This window comes from Felis catus, chromosome A1, assembly GCF_018350175.1.
Source record: "Felis catus isolate Fca126 chromosome A1, F.catus_Fca126_mat1.0, whole genome shotgun sequence".
NCBI lineage: Eukaryota > Metazoa > Chordata > Mammalia > Carnivora > Felidae > Felis > Felis catus.
The window spans coordinates 21,924,189-21,951,615 of NC_058368.1; the positions used below are offsets into that span (position 1 = coordinate 21,924,189).

The window sequence follows — 27,427 nt, forward strand, 5'->3', positions numbered from 1 at the left end:
GGGGAAACGTGGGCAAGGAGAGGGTGTGTGTGTGTGTGTGTGTGTGTGTTTGAGAACGTTTGTTTCCCATGGTGCCAGACATTATGCCCTATGCTTCACGTATTTTCTTCTTTAGTGTCCACGTTTTGTACCGTAAGGCATAAGGTAGGTAGAGTTAAGCTCAGACAGATTAAGTAATTTGATTGAAGTTTTTCGGTAGTGAATGACATAGCACAAGTACAAACCCAGGTTTAATAGTTTGCCTAATATTTGCTTACTTAGTGACTGTCAAACACATGTTGCTCCATTGTGCCAAGTTGCCTCCCATGGTAGGAATGACAGATTAAATTTGAAGGTAAAGTGGGGGACAAAGGTTTTCTCTTAAGTAAAGATCATGACATCAAAACTCAGATAAGCTTTGCTATGGGATATAATAGCAGGAGAGGAAGTTACAGTTGTCACCTGGACCAGGAGAAGTCTTCGTTCAGTGCATCTGGACAGAGTCTTCTGTAGTTTTTTTTTATATTCAGAATTCTTATTTATTGTGGTAAAACATAAATGAATTTACCATTTTAACCATTTATTTTTTATTTTAGAGCACGTTCAAGGAGAGGGACAGAGGGAAAGAGAGAGAATCTCAAGCAGGTTCCACATTCATCATGGAGCCAGATACTGGCACTGATCCCACAACCTGGGATCATGACCTAAGCTGAAATCAAGAGTCGGATGCTCAACTGACTGAGCCAACCAGGTGCCCCCCTTGTAACCATTTTTAAGTGTACAATTCAGTGGTTTTAAAAATTGAAGCATAGTTGGGGCACCTGGGTGGTTCGGTTGAGCATCTGACTTTGGCTCAAGTCATGATCTCATGGTCTGTGAGTTTGGGGCCCATGTCAGGCTCTGTGCTGACAGCTCAGTGCCTGGAGCCTGCTGCGGATTCTGTGTCTCCCTCTCCCTCTGCCCCTCTCCCACTCATGCTCTGTGTCTCTCTGTCTCTCAAAAATGAATAAATATTAAAAATATTAAAAATTGAAGTATAATTGGCATATATCAGGTTTTCAGTAGGTAATTTGATAATTATGTACATTATGAAATGCTTACCATGGTAAGTGTATTTACCATCCCTTATCACACAGTTAATACAGTACTACTGACCGTATTTCCTATACTCTACTCTTCATCCCCATACTTAATTATTTTATAACTGGAAGTTTATACCTCTTAATCCTTGTCACCTATTTTGCCTGTCTCCCTGTCCCCCTCCTCTCTGGCAGTCATCCTATATTAATGAGTTTGTTTCTCTTTTCTGTTGTTTGTTCATTTGTTCTGTTTTTTAGATTGTTTATATAAGTGTAGTCATATTTGTCTTACTCTGACTTACTTCGCTTAGCATAATACCTCTAGTTCCATCCACATAGTTGCAAATGGCAAGATTTCATTCTTTTTCGATGGCCAAGTAATACTCCATTGTATATATACACCACATCTTCTTTATCCATTCATCCATCAATGGACAGTTGGGGCTCTTTCCATATTTTGGCTATTGTCAATAGTGCTGCTATAAACATTGGGGTGCCTGTGTCCCCTTCGAAACAGCATACCTGTATCCCTTGGATAAATACCTAGTAGTGCAATTGCTGGGTAATAGGGTAGTTCTATTTTTAATTTTTTAAGGAACCTCCATACTGTTTTCCAGAGTGGCTGCACCAGCTTGTGTTCCCACCAATGATGCAAAAGAGATCCTCTTTCTCCTCATCCTCGCCAACATCTGTTGTTGCCTGAGTTGTTTATTTTAGCCATTCTGACTGGTGTGTTGAGTCTTCTTTTTTTCTTGATGAGTCTGGCTAAAAGTTTATCAGTTTGGTTTGTCTTTTCAAAGAACCAGCTCTTAGTCTCATTGAACTTTTTTTTTTTTTGGTCTCTATTTCATTTATTTCTTCTCTGATCTTTATTATTTTCTTCCTTCTGCTAAGTTTTGGCTTTGTTCTTTTTCTAGTTCCATTATGTGTAAAGTTAAATTGTTGATTTTCCTTGTTTCTTGAGGTATATTGCTATAAACTTCCCTCTTAGAACTGCTTTTTCTGTGTCCCAAAGATTTTGGATTACCATGTTTCCATTTTCATTTGCCTCCAGGTATTTTTTCTCTTCGATTTTTTTTGTTGATATATTGTTTAGTAACATGTTATTTAGCTGCCACGTTTGTGTTTCTTCCACTTGTAATTGATTCCTAGTCTCCTAGGGTTGGATATAATTTGTGATACATCCTTGGTATAATTTCGCTTGATACTTCACTTGATATGATTTCAGTCTTATTAAATTTATGAAGGCTTTTTTGTGACTGGTCATGTGCTGTGTCCTGGAAAATGTTCCATGTGCATTGGAATATGTATTCTGCAGTTTTAAATGGAATGTTATGTATATGTCTGTTAAGTCCATCTGGTCTCATGTATCATTCAGAGCCACTGTTTCCTTACTGATTTTCTGTCTCAATGAGCAAGGTATCCATTGGTATAAGTGGGGTGTTAAAGTCCCCTACAGTTATTGTATTGCAGTCAACTTTTTCCTTTATGTCTGTTAGTATTTGCTTTATATACTCAGGTGTTTTTATGTTAGGTATATAAATACTTAAAATTGTTATATCCTCTTACGAGAGTGGTCCCTTTATCCTTATGTAATGACCTTTTTGTCTCTTGTTACAGTCTTTGCTTTAAAGTCTATTTTATCTGATGTGGCTTGGTGGAGCACTTGGGTGGCTGTCACTTAAGGATCCAACTCTTGATTTTGGCTCACATCATGATGTCACTGTTGTGAGATTGATCCCCACACTGGGCTCCATACTGAGTGTGGAGCTTGCTTGGGATTCTCTCTCTCTCCCTCTGTCTCGGTCCCTTCCCCCAGCCTTTTTACTTTCATTTGCAAGATAAATATTTTTTCATCCCTTCACCTTCAGTCTGTATGTGTCTTTAGGTCTGAAGTGAGTCTCTTGTAGGCAGCATATAGATGGGTCTTGGTTTTTTTTTTTTTTTTTTTTTAATCCATTCATTCACTCTTTTGATTGGAGCATTAAGTCTATTTACATTTAATTATTGATGGGTATGTACTCCTTGGCATTTTGTTAATTGTTCTCTAGTTGTTTTTGTAGTTCTGTTTCTTTCTTCTTCTCTTGCTCTTTTCCAGGTGGTTTGATGACTTTCTTTAGTGTCATGCTTGGATTCCAATCTATTTTTTGTGTATTTATTATAGGTTTTTGATTTGTGGTTACCCCAGGGGTTTCTCATGTAACATCCCATGTGTTTAGCAGTCTATACTGAGTTGATGGTCAGTTCAGACACACAACGGCGCTAAATTTTTACTGCCTCTTCCATGTTTTATGTATATGATGTCCTATTTCACATGTTTTTATTTTGTGTACCCCTTGGCCAATTTTTACTAGTTATGTAAGTGAACAACACACTGCTGGATGTGGCAGTGCAGGTGTGCGTGGGGCAGATGGGTTGGATGGATAGGTTCCTCAGGAGAACGTAGGGGCAGGGTACATGGTGATGGCAAGGTAGATGGAGAGTGTCAGAACTGACTCCTGAAAGCCTCTGGCTGTCTAGGGCTGGGGAAGGCAAGGAAAACACCAGCAAACACTTCTGTTCCTGGAGAACAAACGAATTCTGCAGATCCCTGCCCCTCTGGCACATATCCTAAAGCCAGTCACTAAATCGTTAGCTGTATCCCAGGCATTTTCCAGACCACTGAATCTGTGCAGTGTCTTAGGTCGTCATTCAGTGTGCTGGCCATTTGAGGGCAGAGACTCCATTTCGTATAGCTCTCTGGCTCTCCCCAAGTTAAGCCCCATTGGTTTTTAAAGCTCCCAGAATTCAGCCCTGCTGATTTTCAAAGAGGAACCTGCCTTTACAGTGTGGATCCCCAGGGTGGGGGGTGCCCAATTTAGGGCCTGGGACCCCTGCTCCTTTGTGCCTAAGATGTCCCTACTATTTAGTGGGTAGTCATACCAGGGGTGTGGCTACTGATTGTGTCTCTGCCCCTCCTCCCCTTTTTTCTTTAATTTTTATTGATTTATTCTGAGAGTGTGTGTGTGTATGCGAGCAGGGGAGGGACAGAGAGAGGAGAGCGAGAATCCCAAGCAGGCTCCATACTGTCAACGTGGAGCCCGCCACGGGGCTTGAACTTAGGAACTGTGAGATCTTGACCTGAGCGCAAATCAAGAGTCAGACACTTAACTGACTGAGCCAGGCAAGCACCCCTCCTCCTACCCTTTTCCATGTAGCCGCCTCTCTAGGTCTGTCGGTGGAAGACCTGTTCTGCCAGTCTTCAGGTTGTTTTCACAGAGAGTTGTAGTACATATGCTTGTTGCCTTGGTGTGTCCCTGGGAGGTGAGCTCAGGATCTTTCCTAATCTGCTATCTTCCTTGACTTCCTCCTGTGGTTTCTTAAATGCTTGGGTGATTCTGATGTGCAGCTGAATTTAAAAGCCACTAGATTTAGATTGTTGTCACTCAGGTAATTATGAATTCAGCTAGGGTTGCCCTTAAAACAGGAATGGACATGTACTTTTCACCTATATCCTATTCTTCATTCAGTGGACATTTTTTGAGTACTTAAAACATGTGAGACACCATGCTGGGGACTTGGATCAAACTCATTTTGCAATGTGGCATTATTGTGTATCAGAGTAGTGTGGTAAAAAGAAATATGAATGTCAGGTTTTCAGGGATCAGAGTTGGTGCATAAAAATCCAAATTGTATTGTCAGAGAAAAGTCTTAGTGATTGTTTTTCATTCTTGTGTATTCCCACTGATGTTCTTTTGTAGTCATTTTAAATTTAAATACTTACTTTAAAGATGATATATGCCCATGTAGTGACTGCAGCCAAAAGGAAATTTAAAAAGCAGACTTTGTCGGGTCACCTGTGTGATTGTCAGTGAAGCGTCTGATTCTTGATTTTGGCTCAGGTCATGATCTCACGGTTCGTGAGTGTGAGCTCCACTTCTGGCTCTGTGCTGACAGCGTGGAGCTTGCTAGAGATTCTGTCTCATTCTTTCTCTGCCCCTCCCTTGCACGCGCACTCTCTCAAATAAACAAACTTAAAAAACCCAAAAATAAAAAGCAGACTTTGTGATGACAGGTAAATTTGGTATAAGTGGAGTAAAATATTCAAATTTATCTGAGTCATTATGAGCTGGAACTAGTCTCAAAGGATAATAACAGTTTATGCATTTATTGAGCATCATAGGTGCTGGGAATGTGTTGAGAGCAAAGCACAGGAATAGTGAGATTTTGCCCTCAGAATTTATACCCTAACGGTGGGATGTAAGATACAATGGGTTACCTTGGGAAGTGATCTCAGAGGGAAGAAGGGGTAGAACTGGTGTAATGAGATCTGCAGGCAGAACAGGCAGAGAAAGGAAACAGAGTAGTTAAGGCTTCACAGCAGGACAAGCAAAGGCCCTGGGGGGAGCCTTTACTTCCAGGAGCATCTTGTATGTTATTGAAGTCAACTTAGATCACTGGAGTGGGGGAAGCATGGGAGGCAATGCACCAGCATGAAGCCACCATAGGACTTTCAGGGCAGAGGGTGGGTGAGATGGGAGGTATAATCTAATTTACTCAAGTAGAATCTGAGAAACATGTTGTTGGAGAACAGAAGTGAGATGATAAGAGGGAGGCAGTAAATACCCAGTCAGGCATGAAATGTAGGAACAGGTAAGAGTTGATGAGGATTGAAGTTTGAGGACCAGAGAGACCTGAGAGGCGTAGGTCTAAAGATGTGTGGCTTCCACAGGTTAGATCTTCCGTTCGCAGCCTGCTTGCAGCTGAGACTCATTCCTGGCCCAGGAAATAGTAATCCTTAGAAGACCCAGAAGATACTGAAGTAGAACTTGACCTAAGTTCTCTATCTTCTTGAAGAGACCGCAAGGTTTTTTTTAAGTCCTGAAGTCCTTCAATCTCTTCCTTCAGTTGCTTCTGCCTTTCTTCACATTGATCAATTTTATTCTCTATTGCTGTGATAAGAAATGAAATGATTTCAGTTGGTAGTTTTATCAACAATGGACTATTTCTAGCCCCTTTTACATGCAAGTGCACAGTAGTACACAGTGCTGTGCAGAGGGCCTGGTGAGAGCAGGAGCTGGTTCTTGTATGCCTTTTCTTCCTCTTCTAATTCAGGATAGAATTCTAGTATTTATCACATACAGCTGGTCGGTACATCTTTAGAGCTTGACTCTCTATTGTGTATCTTTGAGAACTCAAAAGCAGAGGCTGTATTATCTTCATGCTACACTATATCTGTAAAGTGGAGAGAGCATGTGTGTAGAATAGCAAGGTTAAGGGCAAATCATTTATAAAATTGCATCCAATTTTTAATGTTATATAAAAGCTTTTGATTTTATTTAGGAATAGGAAGGCTTTTATTGTGGAAACAGGCTCTGTAAATAACAATATTACTCAGTGACAATGTCGTTTTTTGAAAACTTAGAAGTTGAAGAATATTAAAACGCACACATACATAATCTTTCTCTAGAATACCTGTAGTTAACTTTCTTGAACATTAGAAAGGCTAAATTAAGCAAGATGAGATGTCAAAAGTTAGGCCTTTTAAGTTCTAATGCAATTCCAAATAATGCCTCCTCTTGGTGACCCACACCTCCCAAATACTACACTGTAATGTGTATACTCTCAACCTATGCAAATAGTGACAGGTGCTAGAAATGTAACTTTTATATGAAAGTTTCCTACAAAATTAGGCTTAAAAATTTTTTTTAAAGGCTGCTTTAAAAAATATATGGATACTCACATTAGCAGTATGCATTCTCAAGAGACTATTAAAGGATATGTTGGTTTTTCTGATTAAAAATGTAATACAGAATTTGAATGGAGTGTAGGGCACAGTGTACAACTTTGGGGGAGCTATTTACACCAAATTCTGTGCGAATGTGTGTCTCCCACTCTGGCCAGGATGTGCAGTGCCCAGCCTGTCCAGCTGTGTGGGGCAGCTTGAGAGAGAGGTTGATCAGACTCATCAGTAAGTGGAAATTTAGTCAGTTTTGAAAGCATGTTAATGGTACAAGGACCTACTCAGTAAATGGTTGATGTATTATTAACATACAATGTCGTATCAGTTTCAGGTATACAATATAATGATTCAATAAAACCTTTCTGTAAAGTAGCAACCATTTAAGTCTCTGCTCCCTCCAGGCTTTCTTCTTTTTCAAAAGTTTCTTGATTTTTTTCTTGCTCATCTTTTTTAAAACTTGAGAATAAATGAATTACAACCCTCCTTCCCTAATACCGAGAGAATTAAAATTTGTACACATTAAGTCCAGGGAGGGAGTCAAGCAGCCATGGAGTTTATCACAGCCTTGCTGCCTCACCAGTTCCTGCTGAGACCTGAATAAGGGGACTGAATACCTCCCATTTTGCAATCATTTAAAAAAGTAGGAACAAAAAATGGAGTTTTTACTGATTACTAAGATACTGTGTATATGTGGAAAATGTAATGTGGCACTGTCCAGCCACTTACAGAGAACGATGGTTTCCATTTGGGTGCACTTTTTCTGTTGTGTGTGTGAGTGAGGGGTCATAATGCTTTGCAATGGGCTTTTTCATTTAATAAGACAAAATTCTTCTGAAATAGGATTTTTACCTGCTGCATAGTAGTGTATTACTTTAATATATATATTTATAAACTGTGCTGCTCAGTTATAACTCACGTACCTGTTTGAAAATTTACAAATGTGTCTTCAAACAATCTACTGTCAAAAAGTGAAGTCCCAATTTCTTCATAGTCTGTAGGGAGAAAAACATTTTGTTTTAATTTAAATAATTTATGTAGGCAGAAACACCTTACAAAGTAACCCCAAATAAGGAAAAGTAACCAGAGCAGCCAAGCACGGGGAACTGTGGTACCTGTCAGAATCAGACTGCTGAAGCAGCAGTATCCCCTGGGGACTTGTTAGAAATGCAAATTCGTGGCTGGGTGAGGCCCAGGTACGTGTTTTAACAAGCCCTGCAGGGATTCTGAGAGGCAAGTTCAAGTTTGAGAAGTGCTTGGTCTAAAGTAAAGAAATGAATGAAAGAATGTCATGAGTGAGCTTTTGGAAATGTCTTGATAATTTCACTTTTTGATTTTGTCGTGTTGAAAATAATCCCTCTCAGATAACCGTATACTTTACATTGTTGCCTAGAGTCGAGACTTGTCGAGCTTTTCCTTGTAAGATAACTCCATTTATCATGAAGTTTAGAAGCTCACGGTGTAGGTTCTAAGAAGGCAAAGTGGCTATACACTGCGTATACAAATGGAACTTTGGCTTTCCAGACAGCTTTTTTTACAAACGGTCACATTTAACTAAATGAAACATCAAAGCATTACTTTTCCTTCAGTGAATTTTGAGTTAACATTATAAACAGAGATGTGAGGAATAGAATTTGAGTCAAATCAAAACTGAATGCCATTTTCAGATGTTGGCAACAAGTTGTTGGCTGTATGACTGCGTGTGGTTCTGAACATACCTATCCCGTTGGGGGTCACTCTCAGCTACGCACTTCTGGAAAGTACATCGAAACTTTCAGGGCATTAGGGTGCTTTTGACTGCATTAGGTTTCTGAATTACCCACATCCTACTGATTTATTATAAACAGGATCTCTAGAGATCTGAAGCATTGAATTGTGTCAAAGAATGAGATAAGGCAAAGAAAAAGAAACCACACAGAAAGAAAAGGTACACTTTTTGTTTTGTTTTACAAGTAGGTTTGTGAGAAGCCTCTACATGTAGAAATGTTGCTATTTCAGTACCTGATTCGGAAGCAGTCTCATCCATGAGTCTTTCTTGAATCAAATGAAGTTTGTCTAATATTTCTTCAAATAAATCATCAAGAAGACCCACTTTCTTACATTTCTTAAGAAAATCAATTTTCACACTTGATCTAATTGCATCTAAAAATAAGAAACACATTTTAGAAGGAAATGGTCTCAGGTCTGCTATCATCAATCCCTATGTGGTCACTTCTGCAGACCTTGCCTAGTGATGGAGGAGCACAATTAGTAAGATAATAAATACAGCACCTTTGTCTTTTAATTGTAATTTTCACCATGCTTCATTTTTTTCCCTAGCTGAAACAATGAATGTTACAACTAATTCTATGAATCAAGAGGATTTTCTGAAATTTGGTTTCAAATCTTTGATAGCCTCCTGTCATTTTTTTTTTCTGTCACAATTATTGTGTGTCATGACAGAATGTCTATGTTTCCTTGACAGAAACCTGTAATTACTGGCTTCAGCTTCCTGGGGGGAGTGGAGGGTACAGTGCAAGGGGCAGCATGTCACTGGATTCTGAGCTCAGGTAACCCTGGCTTCTAGATCAGGAAGTATATCCTTTCTTAGTACAAAGAACAATGGACCATCCCTACCTAAAATTACTTTGATCTGCTGGCCTTATGATAGAGTGGACGGCTACGATAAAAGGTTCCTATTCTAACAATTACCACAAGTCCAGAAGAATAAAGTGGGATACCAATTTTGAAATAAATGAGTCTTCGTTGTTATAAGTATTGCAAGTCATATTTGTTACAAAATTTATAGCAAACCTGTGTGTCTGCTCTCCTCCTCCTTCATTTCTTGTATGAATCTATTGAGTGTCATTGTTTCAGATGGCTAGAGGGAGAGAAGAATCAAGATTACACTTACTGTTGGCATTTAATGTTGCGTAAAATGAAAACCAATGTTTTGTTGCACGTAATTCATCAATGTGCCCATGGTGAAAATCATGCCCCATATTCATTGATAGTTTACATGTAAATATCAAATGTATTTTTGTATAACAAAACATCAAGAGTTGTGACTAGCCCCTGTTGTATAAACAGCAAGAGGTGAAAGGTTGCTAGCTCATATTCATTTAGCTCATATGAGCTGATACATAAAAAACTTTCAAGTTCCCAAAATACTTCATACACTTTACACATAATAGTAATGCAGAAAATTATGAGTTATAAGTTAGGTCAAGTGTGGATCGTGCAGCTGAGAAATACTTGGCTAGGTAAGGATGCTTTGCTGCACCTTGCCCACATTAAGACCATAAGTGCACTGTGCACTTAGACACTCTCACTGATGTGGTCCCAGGGCATGTGTTACAGGAGCCATGGGACCTGTCATCTCCTGCAGGTCATGTGCTAGGATACCCAAGACACAGGCAACTTTTCTTTTACATTCACCTTATGTTTCTGGTACCATATCACCTGATATGTAGAACTTCTGTTTAGAACTGTTAAGGACTTTGTGTAAAGAAACTGAAAGCTATAATAAAATGAAGTCAAATTACCTGTACAGGAACGCCTGTTGAGAGGCGTTTCTTTCTTCCTCTTTTTCTTTTCAGTCCTGAAAAATCAGTTGAAAATATGAATCATGTAGAAACCAGAATCCATAAAGGAAAAGATAGATGCTTGACTACATAAAATATAAAACTGTATGCTAAAAGTTATTACAAAGTTGAAAGATATGGTAGACTTAGACTAAATGTTTGCAACACATATGATAAAGTACCAATTTTTAAAATCTATAAATCAATATAAAAAAGAGCAGAAAATGAGCAAAGGGGGGGACCCTCTAGGAAGAGTTCATTAAAGAAAAAGACTGGATCACAGGAAAACAAATATAATTGATGAAAAGATAGGGGGATACATTCACCTTTACTCCTAAGTGAAGACATGCAAAGTATTTCTCCTACCAGACTGACAAAGATGAAGGTGTTTAATATATAATGTTTGGAGGGATTGGGATAATTGTGTACTGCTGGTATTACAGCCTCTTTGGAAGGTAATTAGCCCATTGTTACCACAGCTTCATTGTTTATACTCTTGGACCCAGCAATCTACATGAAGTTTTCAAAATGGTACGGCTCATAAAGGCACAACGATGAATGGGAAAAAATGTTAACTACATTATTTAATGTGATAGAAAATTATGGAAAAAAGGGCGCTTGGATGACCCAGTCCCTTGAGCATCCAACTCTTGATTTTGTCTCAGGCCATGATATCAGGGTTGTGGGACTGAGCCTGGCATCAGGCTCGGCACTGAGCATGGAGCCTGCTTAAGATTCTCTCTCTCTGCCTCTCCCCTGCCCGCATGTGTGCTCTAGCTCACTCTCAAAATAAAAAGAAAATGGAAATAACCTAAGTGTCTATTATGCAGAAACTAGTTCAGTTGTAATTCAGCTATGCAACTGATACACTGGAATAACATGCTGCCTTTTAAAACCAAGGTATGTGTGTTTGTATGGACATGGAAGGATCTCTAAAATACAGTGGGTGAAAAGAAAATATAGTTACTACTATATTTTGTATATACATGAAATTTTTAGAGGAATACAAATGAAACTGATAGTTTCTTCTGGGGAGAGGATTCATAACAGTGTTCTCATCTGCTTTTCAAAACTATTGATTTTTTAAATTTCTTTAAAAATAAAACTAATACATTGTTACCTTTCCCTATCAATAAACACTGATTGGGGCACCTGGGTGGCTCAGTTGGTTAGCCTCCCACTTCATCTCAGGACATGATCTCACGATTTGGGGGTTTGAGCCTCACACCGGTGTGGAGCCTGCTTGGGATTCTCTCTGCCCCTCCCCCACTTGTGCTCTCTATCAAAATAAACTTTAAATGTTTTTTTAAAAATAAACATTGGTCAACAGCTATATTTTTAATAGTAATTTCTTTTAAAAAAATTTTAATGTTTTATTTTTGAGACAGAGACAGAGCATGAGCAGGGGAGGGGCAGAGAGAGAGGCAGACACAGAATCTGAAGCAGGCTCCAGGCTCTGAGCTGTCAGCACAGAGCCTGACGCGGGGCTCGAACTCACGAACTGCGAGATCATGACGTGAGCCAAAGTTGGACGCTTAACCAACTGAGCCACCCAAGTACCTGTAATTTTTTTTTTTTAAATATTTTGAGAGAGAACAAGCACACCTGTGTGAACAGGGAAGGGACAGAAAGGGAGGGAGAGAGAGAATCCCAAGCAGGTTCCTTGCTGTCAGTACAGAGCCCAACGTGGGGCTCAGTCTAACTGTAAGATCATGACCTCAGCCAAAATCACTGAGTCACTTAACCAACTGAGCCACCCAGGAGCCCCTGATAGTACTTTCTGATAAAAGGGTAATGACTGAAAAATGAACAACATTGTTTAGAGTGTTGTTTACTACCAAAAAAATGCAGTTGCTATAACATGGAACTAAGCCTTTCCAAAGAGGTCCTGACTCTGGTCCACAGTAAGCATTCCAGATTTAGTGCTGATAAGACATTGCTGGTCAGGAGTACACAGAGGCCATTCATGAATGACTGTACATCCCATTGCTTCAGTTAGCCAGGGCCCACTTTTCCTTAATTAGAACTGAAATGCTAACCACGAATCTTGAGAAAAATTCAGGGAGCATGCAGCAAATTATCAATGTTATCTACTGAAAATTCTGATACTCGTTTAGAAGAGAAACAGTCACAAAAGTCAAAGCTTTTTACCATATCCTCGGTTGGTCTTCTGCTTGTAGTGAGTAGGGGAGATACCAGACAGAGACTTTCCTGAAAGTAGGTGCACAGAAGAAAAGTTAGTCCATTAACATTGCACACTGCACAAAGAGACTGGCAATTTTATAAATAGGTAAAAATTTAACTCAAAAACTTATTTAATTCAGTGAGGCTAGTAAATCAGACTTCCATGTTTTACCTAAATGTATACCTTTCTTTAAACACACAGTACTAAATTTTACAGACGTACCATCATGAGTGTCTTTCAGTGCAGCATGTTGTTGGCAGAACACTCTGAAAACAGGCAATTTCAAAGAATTGTTAATATTTTTACTTACGCTTTTAAAATATGCCAGTTTTCCTATGATTTAAAAAGGAACTAACCTATTTTTCATGATGACTTTACCCTAAATATTTGTTACAGAAAAATACTGTCCCACACCTGTGTAAGTTATGCTCATCAAGTGCAGACGGCACCTCTGTCAGATGTCTTTTGCGTTCTCAGCCCTCGAGTACGCTCTCTGAAGGAGCGTGTGCGAAATATTTTGAACAATAAGTAGTTCATATATAGTAGTCAGTGGGATTTTACTGTATAAAGATATCAGGAGCTCCCATGTCTAAGACAAATTTTCATCTGACTACACAAAGTTCTGATTTTCAACAAAAGCACAAAATTGCATGCGTTAATTTTGGGAAAAGTAGTTTTCTAACTCAACAGATCTCTCCCCCAGAACTTAGGGCTGAACTGCATGAATCTAGAATGGATCAATGCACTGGAAGAGAAGAAAGCAGCATAGCACACTATGAAGAAGAAATGGAGTGAGTTTTGAGGAGCTGCTCAGGCCCCGTTTTTTCCCCAGGCTTTCTTCCTCCTTAGCCTCCAGCTACGTCTCCCTTCCTTTCCTTATTGTGCTGACCCTCAGGAGGCAGGGTCCCTGTTGCCTAAGGGAACATATGAATTCTTCTCGTCTTACGCCAGTTTCCACCTCTTCCAAGCAATCTTCCTGGAAATCCACCATTTGCCAAGCAAAGCTAATCTCCTCACCCTTTGAATTCTAGTATCTGAGCACTTTCATTTCTTTTTTTATTACGAAGAATTTCAAACATATATAAAAGTGTTAGAGAGATGATGAACGTCATGGCCCCCACCCCTCACCTAGTTTCAACAATTGTCAACTCAAGGCCAAGCCAGTGTCATGTGAATCCCTTCCTGCTCCTATCATGCCACATGCTTCTAATCTGGCCTTTCTGGTCCTTCAGCAAGGTGATAGGTTTTCTGAGACTTAGTCCATGTCCTGTGTCTCTTCCTAGTCTTACTACACCTAACAAGATGTCTTATGTATGACAGGCACTCTAACAACTGAATGTTTAAATTCAATTAAAAAAATCCATAGAAATTCACCTGATACTTGATAATGACAAAAATGATTTTAGTGAGTCTCTATTCATTGGTTCTACTAATACAAGATCAGTATTTTTGCAAACTTTAAGATATAGCAGGAACTTGGGGTGCCTGGGTAGCTCAGTTGGTTGAGCCTCTCTTGATTTTGGCTGAGGTCATGATCTCGATTAATAAACATAAAAAAAGGGTGGGGTGCCTGGGTGGTGCAGTCGGTTAAGCATCCGACTTTGGCTCAGGGCAGGATCTCAGCTCCTGAGTTCGAACCCCAAGTCAGGCTCTGTGCTGACAGCTCGGAGCCTGGAGCCTGCTTCAGATTTTGTCTCTCTCTGCCCCTCCCCAGCTCATGCTCCATCTCTCTCTCTCTCTCTCAAAAATAAACATTAAAAAAAAAAATGCAGCAGGAACTTGACTCCTTTTTGTTCAGTCTTATAGGTCTGCTAATAACAGTCTGTTTAGTGGTTGTTTGAGGTCATTATGGAAGTCATAATTAAATGAACTCTTTAGGAAGGTAAAAACAAAAAAAGTGAAACTATTGCAGCCCATGAGTTTCACAAATCAAATATAAAAAGAAGATGGTACAGAAACATTTATATATTCCTTTCTAGTCTCAAACAATAAAATACCTATGGACCTTCCTCAAAATCAGATTTAAAATGGTCAATTTTTTAAGTTTATTTTGAGAGAGCATGAGTAGGGGGCAGAGGGAAGGAGAGAGAGAGAATCCCAAGCAGGCTCCATACTGTCAGCACCAAGCCCAACTTGGGCCTTGATCTCACAAACTGTGATATCATGACCTCAGCCAAAATCAAGAGTTGGAGGCTTAACTGAGCTACCCAGGCACGCCTTTAACAAATTTCTTGTAATGGTAGGCTTGCCCCTATTGTTTTAGAATATATGGCCCCTAAGCCTTAAGAGGGTACTGTGGTGAGGAGCAAGCCCTATGAAGCCCTAAAGCCCAGCTCGAATACTCATCAGCTGTGTGAGCTGGACAAATTACTAAGTCTCGCAGGGACTCAGTGTCTTTGTCTGTAAAGCTGGGGTAATAATATCTACCTCACTGGGCTGTTAGGCAGATTAAAAGAGCATTTGTAAAGTACTTGGAAGTATTTATGGCACAAAGTAAGTGATTATTAGATAAAATAATACAAAATGATAAAACTGGAGATATGTGCCCAAAGAGGAAAAAAATCTAGCCTATAAATGCAATTTTAAAATATAACTTAGGAGCTCACAAAAATCATATTAAAAACATAGTGCTCTCATTCAGAATATTATGAATAAAAATATATACTCCATTGAAATTTAAAATATTCAATCAGAATGTATGCACAGGCCCTAAGGAAGTGAGAAGTGTCTGTCTGGCTCTTCAAGCCATCATTTTCTTTTTTATTCCATTCCATAACTTTAAAAAAAGTCAAAACTTCTTCTAGATATTTTCTTAACTTTATATGTCATGTTTTAGACTGCATCTACATACCAAAAAAGGGTAATCAATTGAATCAGTTCAGTTAACAACTGGCTTACCGATTCCATCTGACTAAATTGTCTTATATAACTGAACTGCCATCTTTCATCAGAAGGAAGATCAAGTTTCTTCATTGATAAAACAAATACAATTCTATTGGACTTGAAACATGCCATACTGGGTCCAAATTACCATTAAAGAATCACTGAAAGAAGAGAAGCAAGATTTAACAGCCAAAGACAATTCAAATAGAATTAATTTCTTCAAGAACTCAATGACTGATTACTGTATTTGCTGCATAGTTTATCATTTTTAAAAGCTGTTTATATGTAAGATGGCGGTGAGAGTGGTGGGAAAAAAGCATTCAGCAGACAAGATGGATAAACCATGGACTTGTGGCCAACAAGTAAGGCTCCTGTTAGGAGAAGGGGGCAATAGTCAACTGGTCCTGTGGCCACCCATTAGGTCACTCATGCCACTATGGCAACCAGCACTTTTTACCAGGAAGAAAAGGATGTAGGAAGAATAAAATCAAAACCGACCCTGCTTATTTTCTTTCTATTAGATTTAGGGAAGGTGTCGTGAAGTCAGGTTCCCAACTGAGCATCCCCCAAACCATGTTCTTACTTGGAAACCATTTGCATGAAATTATCTTTGAAAATCTGTTTGTCTTAATCTAACCACTCCTTATTCCATCCCCCCAAATGTAGTTTTAAAATTGTTTGATTAAATACTTATAAATTCCTCGAGATCTATCGGTTTGTAGAACCGCGTGGGCATTCTTGGCACAGAAAAAGTGGTAACTCTTGAGACAGGCTTTTATATCACATCCCACGGTGGCTCCTCTTTTGTTACAGAATGCACACGTCTATAAAAGAACAGATTTTACTGAGTAAGCACCTGTTTTTCATAATCTTTTTTAAAATTTAAAGTTAAAGGTGTCATTAAATCTTATTCTTAAAGTCAGCAGCCCTAATGTCCTCATCCACAAATGTTAGGTATTTACAGCTGGCTGCTCATTTTGAAATTTCAGCAAAACCTCTGCTAGGTAAAGTGTTTGGTTTGTACTGGCCTGTAATAATTTGACGAAAAGCAGAAAACCCTTTCTATTTACCCCCCACCACCAAAAAAAATTTTTTTTAAGTTTGCTCATTTATTTTGGAGAGACAGAGTGAGCGGGGGAGGGGCAGCAAGAGGGGAGACAGAGAATCCCATGTAGGCTCTACCAGTATAGAGCCTGATGCGTGGCTCCAATTCATGAACTGTGAGATCATGACCTGACCTGAAATCAGGAGTCGAATGCTTAACTGACTGAGCCACCCAGGTGCCCCCAAGGACTTAAGAGAGATTTCTAAAAAGAAATTTGTCCTGTTCTGGGCAAGGGGTCCTGTTAAGGACACTGGGGCCTATGACGACGGTGGCTCCTGGCAGTGCCCCCAAGGACTGTGTAAGCCACTGGTCTCCCCTCTCTTAGACCCAGGTCCTTCCCTGGGCATAACACTGCCTGTCTTACAGAGTTTCTACTGAGGACAATGTGACATAAAGTAAGTGAAACATCTCTGGAGTCTATGTAGTAGGGCCGAAAATTTTAAATTAAAAAACAAAACAAAGCCCTGAGTGGTAAATTTTTTTCTAAGTTCAATTTATTTGATCTCTTGCTTTTATATATTAGCCAACTGATCTTGAATTTTATATACAAAGGTGATGCAGAGATGGCTAGGAGGACAGTCTGTGGCCAAGGAAGTCTAACTGGTTTAGGGGAGTCCAAGGCATGCCCAAAGCTTATTACGCTCTGTTCTGAATGAAAGGGAAGCACAATGAAACCACCTTGCAAAACAGGAGTTAGCTCACACATCCCAAAGTCAGCACAAGCAACCATACGAACAAAATTCAAATATGGGTAAGAAGTTAGATTATGCTAAAGGTGGGATTCCAAATCAGAGCACAAAAGGATGATCATTTAATTTGGAGAGCTATCTGGCATTATGCGTAGAAAAAAAACAAAGTTACGTCCTTACCTCACAATATATTACCAAATAAATTACACATGGATTAAGGCTCTAACCATAAGAAAAAAATTTTAAATTAATAAAAAATGTATGGTATTAAGGTCAAGAAGGCTCAGCAAGGAAGGAAACTCAGAAGCTACAGAGAAAAAGACTGACAGATCGGACTACATAAAAAATTTAAACTTCTATTTGTATGGTGACAGCTACCATTAGAAAAAAAATGAAAGAAAATGTATGAAAACAGAAACAGACTCATAAATACAAAGAAAAAACTGGTGAGTGAATAGGTGAAGGAGATTAAGAGGTACAAACTTCCAGTTATTAAAAAAAATCAGGGGATATAATGTAGAACATAGAGAATATAGTCAATAATACTGGAATATGGTGATCAATGGTAATTAGGCTTCTTATGATCATTTCATAATGTATATAAATGTCAAATCACTATGTTCTACACCTAAAACCAATATTGTATGTCAACTATACCAATAAAAAAAAGGAAAAAAATGTTTTGCTGCTTATTTGATAAAGAGTTGAGACTCTGGGGGCACCTGGATGGCTTAGGTGGTTATGCGTCTGACTTCAGCTCAGATCATGATCTCATGGTTCATGGGTTTGAGCCCCACACCTCGGTCTGTCTGCTGTCAGCACAGAGCGGGCTTCAGATCCTTGGACTCCCTCTCTCTCTGCTTGTCCCACATTTGCACTGTCTCTCACTCAAAAATAAACATTTTTAAAAAAGGGCTAAGACTCTGATAAACCCACAGAAAAATGGGAATGGGCAAATCACAGAAGAAATACAAATGGTTAATAAAATTTCATTCACATAACGACTGCTGAGTAAATGGGACGTGGCCAGCACTGTTCTAAGGTAGAGGGAAACAGTAGTGGATAAGATATCTGCCCTTGTAAAGTTAACATTCTAGTGGAGAGAGACCATGATCACATAAAGCAAACCTAAAAACAGTGATACATGCTTTGTATAAATTAAAATAAGGTGAAGCGACACAGTTGCTGGGTCCCTAATTCAGGTTGGAGGTCAGCAAAGGCCTCTCTGAGGAGGTGATATAGAAGTTCAGATTTGAATAATAGTAAGAGGTCCTAGCAGGCAAAAAAGCAAGGAGAAGGCTATTGTAGGCAGAAGGCCTTATGTTCTGGTGCAAGAATGTGCTTCCCACCCACTGGCAAGCTCACCAGAAGGACAACAGGGATGGGCTAATGTTGCTGAAGCAGAGATTTGAGAGTCAAAGATCCAAGGGGTGAGCAAGAGGTTGGGTCATGTATGGGATGCAAACCAGAGTAAGGAGTTAGGGTTTTGTCTTCATGCAATGGGAACATGAAGTGATCAGTATTTTAAAGACACTGTTGTGGCTTGTGTGGAGGATGGGCTGGGGCAGGGATGCACAGGAGACAGTGCAGAAAAAGCATCAGTGATGTTTAGGGAGATCTGGGACTTCACTGTGGTAGGTTAGTGACAGAAAGAAGGGGAGGATGCAGGGTCTGCGGGTGGCACTGACGGGCTCCACACTGGGCTGGGAGGTTGATGAGAAGATGATGATGGATGAATGGTGGGCTGTTCACTGAGGTGAGGACCCAAAGGGTGTGGATGCAGTGTGTGTATGTTTGGAGGGGCTGGAATTGTGTCCTTTGGCCGGTTTAATATGAGATGCTATTAAATATTCACAAAGGTATGTCAGGTTGGTGGTCAGGGCTAGAGGCACAGAGGCCCTGGCATAAGTACGGTTCTGAAGCCATGGGGACTGGAGGAGGTCACACAGGAAAGACGTTCAGATGGAGGAAGGAGCCCGGGAAACCCTCGGGGACTGCACACTTTAGAGGTTGAGCAGAGAGGGCAAAACAGCCATGGTACCTGGGCAGCAGCAGCCAGAAAGGTAAGAGAAGTAGCAGCACAGCATGTGCAGGAAGTCAAAGGAAGAAAGGGCTTCAAGGTACAGGGGCATGGGCAACTGTGTAATGAATACTGCTCAAAGGTCAGCTAAGGACAGAAAAGTGACACTGTAATTGGCCAGATTTTTTTGTGTACAAAGGAGGGTTTAAGATGACATGATCAGTTGATCAGACATACATATGCTGAAGGAAATAAGCTAGTACAAGCCGGGATACTGATGTGAATGGGGTAAAGGGAAATGCAAGAGCTAGTCCTTACGGAGGGGCAGGTGATGACTCCAAAGTCTAAGTGGAGGGTTGGCTTGGACAAGAGGGAGGTCCCAGAGTCTGGGGACAGAGGTAGATGGGCAGTGGTTTGGACAGGAGTTCCTAGCTAATGGCTTCCATTGCTAGGTAAAAATCAGACAAAAATATGTACACCACCAAGATGAACTCTAATGTAAACTATGGACTTTGGGTGTTTTGATGATGTGCTAATGTAGGTTCATCGGTTGTAACAATGCACCACTTTGGTGGGGGATGTTGATAAAAAGGAGACTGTGTGTGTGTGTGTGTGTGTGTGTGTGTGTGTGGAGCAGTGGGAGGTTTATGGGAAATCTTTGTACTTTTCCCTCAAGTGTTCTGTGAACCTAAAACTGCTCTAAAAGCAAAAAGTTCTATCAAAAAGAAAAATGAGGTATAGTCATCAACTTTGGGATGGGCAGTTGGGGTGGGGAGAGGTTCTAAAAAGAGAGGAAATGAAACAATAAATGTAGAGGGTGGAGGGTGAAGTGTTGAGATTCCTTTTGAGATTTGTGGCCGTGAATCTAAGATCAGTCAACACATCTGTGGGTTTTTGTCCGGTTGTTCAAGTGCTCAAGTGCCAGTCTCTTCAGCACAAGCAGACAACAGACAGATGCATTTCACCAGGGGTGGGGGTTTTGATGGTGGGTAAGGAAATGGTGTGTGAGGGTGGTGAGGAGAGGGAGTCCAGAGTGTTCGCAGGAGAGTGCTGGCAGTGCTGGACTGTGGGACTGGGAAGAATTGCTGGGGCTGGGTGGGGGTGGGGCGGGTGGGAGGTGCCTGAGGAGAACTAAAGTTCAACCTCACCAGTGAGGGGAAACGCAAGGTACCACTTCCTGTCAGGTGCAAAAATTAAGCAGATTCGTGATGCTCATTTTGTCAAGGGCTGGGAAAAGTGCTGTTTCATCCACAGAAGCATAAAATGGTACAGCCTTTCTGGGGGATGGTTTGTTAGCACGTTTCAAGATTATCAGAGAGAATTCTCTTTGACTCAGCCATTTCACTTCTAGGAATGTGCTCTACAGCAACGCTCAAACAAGTACACAGGATATGTGTACAAAGATGTTTACTGCAGCTTTAGTTGTCAAAGTGAGAAGCCAGGGTCGACTCATTATCTACAAGGGATGGTTTCCTGCATTCTGGTGTATTTTACAGAATCCCATAAAGTCAGGAGAGAGGATGCCACACACAGTCATGTACTTATAGTTTTATAAACATGCCATCCTCCTTCCCCATCTTCCTTACCCTCACTCCTCCCCAGCCAGGAAGGCTTCCTGGTGCTCACCTGTGCTAATGTTCTTGCTTGCTTGAGTGACCTGTGCTGATCCTTCTCAAAGTACATCAGGCTGTGCAGAAACTGCCTTCATATATGTGTCAGCCTTGCAAGGACTACATAAATGTTTGTTCCAGATCACAAACCTTACTGTAGTGGTGGGCATTAGGTGCTCACACCTGCTGTACTGCTTGCTAAGCCGTGAAGGGCTTTCCATAGAGGAAGTCTGCTGTAACAAAACCAGGAGGGTAACTACTCCTCACTCTACCTTCCCAGGGGGAGCTGACCTCAGATCCAAGGGGATAGATCCTAGTTATGGTCACCTCCAGCAACTGGTGCAGGAGGATGGGTGTGGCTTAATTAAATTTTCAGAAGGGTCTTACTCCATACTTGGGGATGAACTTTTTCTTCCACCAGATGGGAACAAGAAAGCCTGACCCTTCGGTTGTTGCCTATGGCCTACCCTATGACCACAAGAGGACCAACTGTTGTGGACAGGATGACAGAAAGGATGATGGGGTCTTGACGACACCATTAAGCCACTAAATAAACCAACTTTGAAGCCAGCATTCCCTCTGGCTAAGTGAGAAAATAAGCATCCTTTTTTTAAAGCCAGTTTCAGTTGGGTTCCTTCTACTTACAGCCCAAAGCATTCTAACTCCTATATACTTTGCTGATGAAGCATGTTGTAGTTTATTTTAAAATATTAAATGTTCAGTAAAATCTAAGTTTCTAATACAGACCCTACATCTTTTTTTTTTAATTTTTTTTTCAACGTTTTTTATTTATTTTTGGGACAGAGAGAGACAGAGCGTGAACGGGGGAGGGGCAGAGAGAGAGGGAGACACAGAATCGGAAACAGGCTCCAGGCTCCGAGCCATCAGCCCAGAGCCTGACGCGGGGCTCGAACTCCCGGACCGCGAGATCGTGACCTGGCTGAAGTCGGACGCTTAACCCACTGCGCCACCCAGGCGCCCCCTTTTTTTTTTAATATATGAAATTTATTGTCAAATTGGTTTCCATACAACACCCAGTGCTCATCCCAAAAGATGCCCTCTTCAATACCCATCACCCACCCTCCCCTCCCTCCCACCCCCATCAACCCTCAGTTTGTTCTCAGTTTTTAAGAGTCTCTTATGCTTTGGCTCTCTCCCACTCTAAAGACCCTACATCTTTCAGCTCTACAAGATGTGTCTCTATCCCTGGTTTACCAATCAAGTAGACTTTCTTTTGGAAACATCCCCTTTAATATCTGTTCGTTTTGTCTGAGTAATAAAGTCATTTGTACTTACCAACCTCCTTCCTCTATGGATTTCTTTCTTTACTGACTCCACATCAAAACTCCTGTCATCATTACTTGGATCATGATCCTCACATTCCACAAGTGCTGAAGAATACAGCTGCAGATTGGGAAAAAAAAAATTCAGAATATGCTCAAAGTACTGTTGAGAGCCACAAGTCATAAAATGGTATCGAAAGTACTCACTGGGGGTAGAAGATGGATTGGGGGTATAACAGTGACCATCTTTTGGGGTGTATAAGCAGATCACAGCCACCCTGCTTTTCTTTGGAAGGATCCCCAGGCATGTTTTATACTGCATAACCCTGACCCCAGTGTTTAAATGGACCTGGTTAGGGCCCTGACCTGAAGCTGGGCCAACTGGATTCCCTACCCTGAGAGAGTGGAATAGACTCTAAGCCACATGATAGAGAGTAAGCCAGTCTGCAAAGAGGAAAACAAAAATGAGGGCTAGATGGCTTTCTAGCTACTGTTTCTTAGACATGCTTGTGTGTCTGCCTTCAGGAGCCAAGAAATGCCCCTGCAGTCTGATTAAAAAGTCACTTTTATGGCACAAAAACAGACACATAGACCAATGGAATAGAATAGAAACCCCAGAACTAGACCCACAAACGTATGGCCAACTCATCTTTGACAAAGCAGGAAAGAACATCCAATGGAAAAAAGACAGTCTCTTTAACAAATGGTGCTGGGAGAACTGGACAGCAACATGCAGAAGGTTGAAACTAGACCACTTTCTCACACCATTCACAAAAATAAACTCAAAATGGATAAAGGACCTGAATGTGAGACAGGAAACCATCAAAACCTTAGAGGAGAAAGCAGGAAAAGACCTCTCTGACCTCAGCCGTAGCAATCTCTTACTCGACACATCCCCAAAGGCAAGGGAATTAAAAGCAAAAGTGAATTACTGGGACCTTATGAAGATAAAAAGCTTCTGCACAGCAAAGGAAACAACCAACAAAACTAAAAGGCAACCAACGGAATGGGAAAAAATATTTGCAAATGACATATCAGACAAAGGGCTAGTATCCAAAATCTATAAAGAGCTCACCAAACTCCACACCCGAAAAACAAATAACCCAGTGAAGAAATGGGCAGAAAACATGAATAGACACTTCTCTAAAGAAGACATCCGGATGGCCAACAGGCACATGAAAAGATGTTCAACGTCGCTCCTTATCAGGGAAATACAAATCAAAACCACACTCAGATATCACCTCACGCCAGTCAGAGTGGCCAAAATGAACAAATCAGGAGACTATCGATGCTGGAGAGGATGTGGAGACACGGGAACCCTCTTGCACTGTTGGTGGGAATGCAAATTGGTGCAGCCGCTCTGGAAAGCAGTGTGGAGGTTCCTCAGAAAATTAAAAATAGACCTACCCTATGACCCAGCAATAGCACTGCTAGGAATTTATCCAAGGGATACAGGAGTACTGATGCACAGGGGCGCTTGTACCCCAATGTTTATAGCAGCACTCTCAACAATAGCCAAATTATGGAAAGAGCCTAAATGTCCATCAACTGATGAATGGATAAAGAAATTGTGGTTTATATACACAATGGAATACTACGTGGCAATGAGAAAAAACGAAATATGGCCCTTTGTAGCAACGTGGATGGAACTGGAGAGTGTGATGCTAAGTGAAATAAGCCATACAGAGAAAGACAGATACCATATGGTTTCACTCTTATGTGGATCCTGAGAAACTTAACAGAAACCCATGGGGGAGGGGAAGGAAAAAAAAAGAGGTTAGAGTGGGAGAGAGCCAAAGCATAAGAGACTGTTAAAAACTGAGAACAAACTGAGGGTTGATGAGGGGTGGGAGGGAGGGGAGGGTGGGTGATGGGTATTGAGGAGGGCACCTTTTGGGATGAGCACTGGGTGTTGTATGGAAACCAATTTGACAATAAACTTCATATATTAAAAAAAAAAGAAAACAAAAAAAGTCACTTTTATATGGAATATTACTGGGCAATCAAAAAAGAATATCATCTTGACATTTGCAACAACATGGATGGAACTAGTGTGTATATTATGCAGTGAAGTAAGTCAGAGAAAGACAAATATCATATGATTTCACTTATATGTGGAATTTAAGAAACAAAACAGATAAACATAGGGGAAGGGAAGCAAAAATAAGATAAAAAAAGAGAGGAGACAAACCATAAAAGACTCTTGAGTACAGAGAACAAACTGAGGATTGCTGGAGGGGTGTAGGGTAGGGGAGGGGCTATATGGGTGATGGGCACTAAGGAGGACACTTGTGATGAGCACTGGGTGTTATATATAAATGTTGAATCACTAAATTCTATTCCTGAAATCATTATTACATTATATGTTAACTAACTTGGATTTAAACTTTTAAAAAAAATTTGAAAGGCAGCTTTTATGTTTAGGTTGGCTCAAGTTTCTGTGTGTTACCTGAAACCAAAAGAATCTAACCTATCTCTCAATTGAAGATCAACATTACACAATGCCATCACAAAGCAATCTATAGATTCGATGTCATCCCTATCAAAATACCAATAGCATTCTTCACAGAACTACAACAAATAATACTAACATTTGTATGGAACCACAAAAGACCCCAATAGCCAAAGCAGTCTTGAGAAAGAAGAAGGAGGTAGCACAATCTCAGACTTAAAGACACATATAATAATCAGACAGTATGGTACCAGCACAAAAACAGACATACAGATCAATGGAACAGAAATAAACCAGGAGACCACAGAAATAAACCCATGATTATATGGCCAACTAATCTTCAACAAAGGAGGTAAGAATATACAATGGGGAAAAGACAGTCTCTTCAATAAATGGTGTTGGGAAAACGTGGCAGCTACATGGAGAAGGATAAAGCCGGACCACTTTCTTATACCATATGCAAAAATGAACTCAAAATGGATTAAAGTCCTAAATGTGAGACTTGAAACGATAAAACTTCTAGAAGAAAACATAGGGAGTAATCTCTTAGACATCAGCCATAGTAACATGATATGTCTTCTTTCTAGATATGTCTTCTTAGGCAAGGGAAACAAAAGCAAAAATAAACTATTGGGATTACTCCAAAATAAAATGCTTTTGCACAGCAAACTGTCAACAAAATGAAAAGGCAACCTACTGAATGGGAGAAGATATTTGCAAATGACATATCTGATAAAGGATTAATATCCCAAACAGATAAAGAATTCATATAACTCAACACCAAAAAAACAAATAATCTGATCAAAAATGGGCAGAAGACCTGTAGAGACATTTTTCCAAAGAAGACATACTGATGGCCAACAGACACATGAAAAGATGCTCAACATCACTCATCATCAGGGAAAAATAAATCAAAACCACAATGAGATATCACTTCACACCTGTCAGAATGGCTAGTATCAAAAAGACAAGAAATAACAAGTGATGGCAAGAATGTGGGAACAAAGGAATGCACATGCACTGTTGGGAATCTAAATTGCAGAGCTACTATGGAAAACAGTATGAAGGTTCCTGAAACAACTGAAAACAGAAATACCATATGATCCAGTAATACAACTACTGGGTATTTATCCAAAGACAATGAAAACACTGATTCAAAAAGATATATTCACCCCATGTTTACTGCAGCATTATTTATAAGAGCCAATACATGGAAGCAACCATAAGCAGATGAATGTATAAAGAAGGTGGTGTGTGTTTGTGTGTGTGTGTGTGTGTGTGTGTGTGTGTGTGTGTGTGTAATGGAATATTACTTAGCCATAAAAAATAATGAGATCTTGCCATTTTCAACAACATGGATGGACCTGGAGAGCATTATGCTAAGTGAAATATCAGACAGAGACAGACAAGTACTATATGATTTCAATGATATGTGGAAACTAAATAACAAATGAACAAACAAAAAATCAGAAAAAGACCCATAAAGAGAGAATAAACTGGTGGCTGCCAGAGAGGAAGGTGGAGAGGGCACAGGCAAAATGGGTGACGAGGAATGGGAGGTCTAGTCTTCCAGTCATGGAATGAGTAAATCCCAGGGATGAAAGGCACAGATTAGGGAATATATGTAGCTAATGGTATTGTAACAGATGGTAGCTACAGTTGTGGTGAGCACAACATAATGTAGAGTAGTAGAATTACTCAGTATGTTTACACCTGAAACACGTAACACTGTGTGTCAACTACAATTTTTTTTATACTTCAATTTAACGAAAAAAAGCGTTAGGAAAAGGTAATGAAACAAAAAACAAACAACAACAAAACCAAAGCCAGGAAAAAGATTAATCCAAAGTTCTAGACCTCTACATAAAAAAAAAATGTTTGAATATTTCTGAAATTCATAAAAAATGACCTGAATAGTTGGAGATACTCTGTTGATGGATAGAAACACTCACATAATTTTTCCCAAATTCAATGGAATTCCAGTTAAAATTCCAAAAGGAATTTGTGTGAAACTCATAAACTGACCCCAAAATTCAAAGCACTAAAAAAGAGCCATGGCTTATCATAAAATTATAGTAATTAAGACAATTTTGTACCAGCTGAGGGATAGGCAAAGTGACCAATGGAACAGACTAAAGAGCCAGAAACAGATATGTGCACATATATTATATCGTTAGCACACTGGATAAAAGTGGGGGTTCTAGAAGTAGACAGCCCGGGTAAGAATCCTGGCTCAGTCACTTATAGCTGCATGACCTTGGGCAAGTGACTTAAACTCTCTGTGCCTCAGATGTCTCATCTTTAGTTTGGGCATAATAATGATACCTACCTCTTGGGGTTGTTGTAAGGATTAATAGTTTAATACAGGTTAAGCTTCCAGAATATTACCTTACACCTGGTGAACACTGAATGATAAGAGTTATCATTATTATCACTAAAATCAATGACAAAAGAACAGATTAGTCAAATAATGCTGGGAAAAGGGGTTAATCATATGACAAAAGAGGAGATCCCTACTTTACACAGTAGTCCAAATAAATTCCAGTTGGATTAAGAAACTAAATGAAAAAAGCCAAAATTTAAAATTGGGGGGGGGGGGAATCTTGTAAAGAAAAGAATTTCTTAGTGAAGAACTCCTACAAATTATAAAGGAAAACAATGATATATTTAACAAGGATACATTATAAGGCTCTGAAAGGAAACACCATAAATTAAAAGCTAACATATATAATAATGCATTAGCATCTATTTATATACATATAAAAATACACTTAAACAAAATCAATATCCCAAAGACAAAATGTGGTCCAGGAACACAAGTCACAGAAGTGACAAAAAGATCTGTGCATAAGCATAGCCA

General features: G+C 39.9%; 1 protein-coding gene across 2 annotated transcripts in view; it reads right to left on the minus strand.

Moving 5' to 3' along the window:
- Window positions 1-5,173: 5,173 nt before the first annotated feature.
- PHF11 (PHD finger protein 11) overlaps window positions 5,174-27,427 on the minus strand; it is a 31,592-nt gene continuing 9,338 nt past the window's right edge. Inside the window, 9 exon segments of one of the 2 annotated variants that reach the window (NM_001389494.1) lie at window positions 5,174-5,989; window positions 7,701-7,772; window positions 8,779-8,919; window positions 9,571-9,637; window positions 10,302-10,357; window positions 12,492-12,551; window positions 12,748-12,791; window positions 16,099-16,232; window positions 22,129-22,236. In NM_001389494.1, the coding sequence (NP_001376423.1) occupies window positions 5,808-5,989; window positions 7,701-7,772; window positions 8,779-8,919; window positions 9,571-9,637; window positions 10,302-10,357; window positions 12,492-12,551; window positions 12,748-12,791; window positions 16,099-16,232; window positions 22,129-22,236 (864 nt within the window). In that variant the 3' untranslated portion in view covers window positions 5,174-5,807. 2 annotated transcript variants of the gene reach the window in all.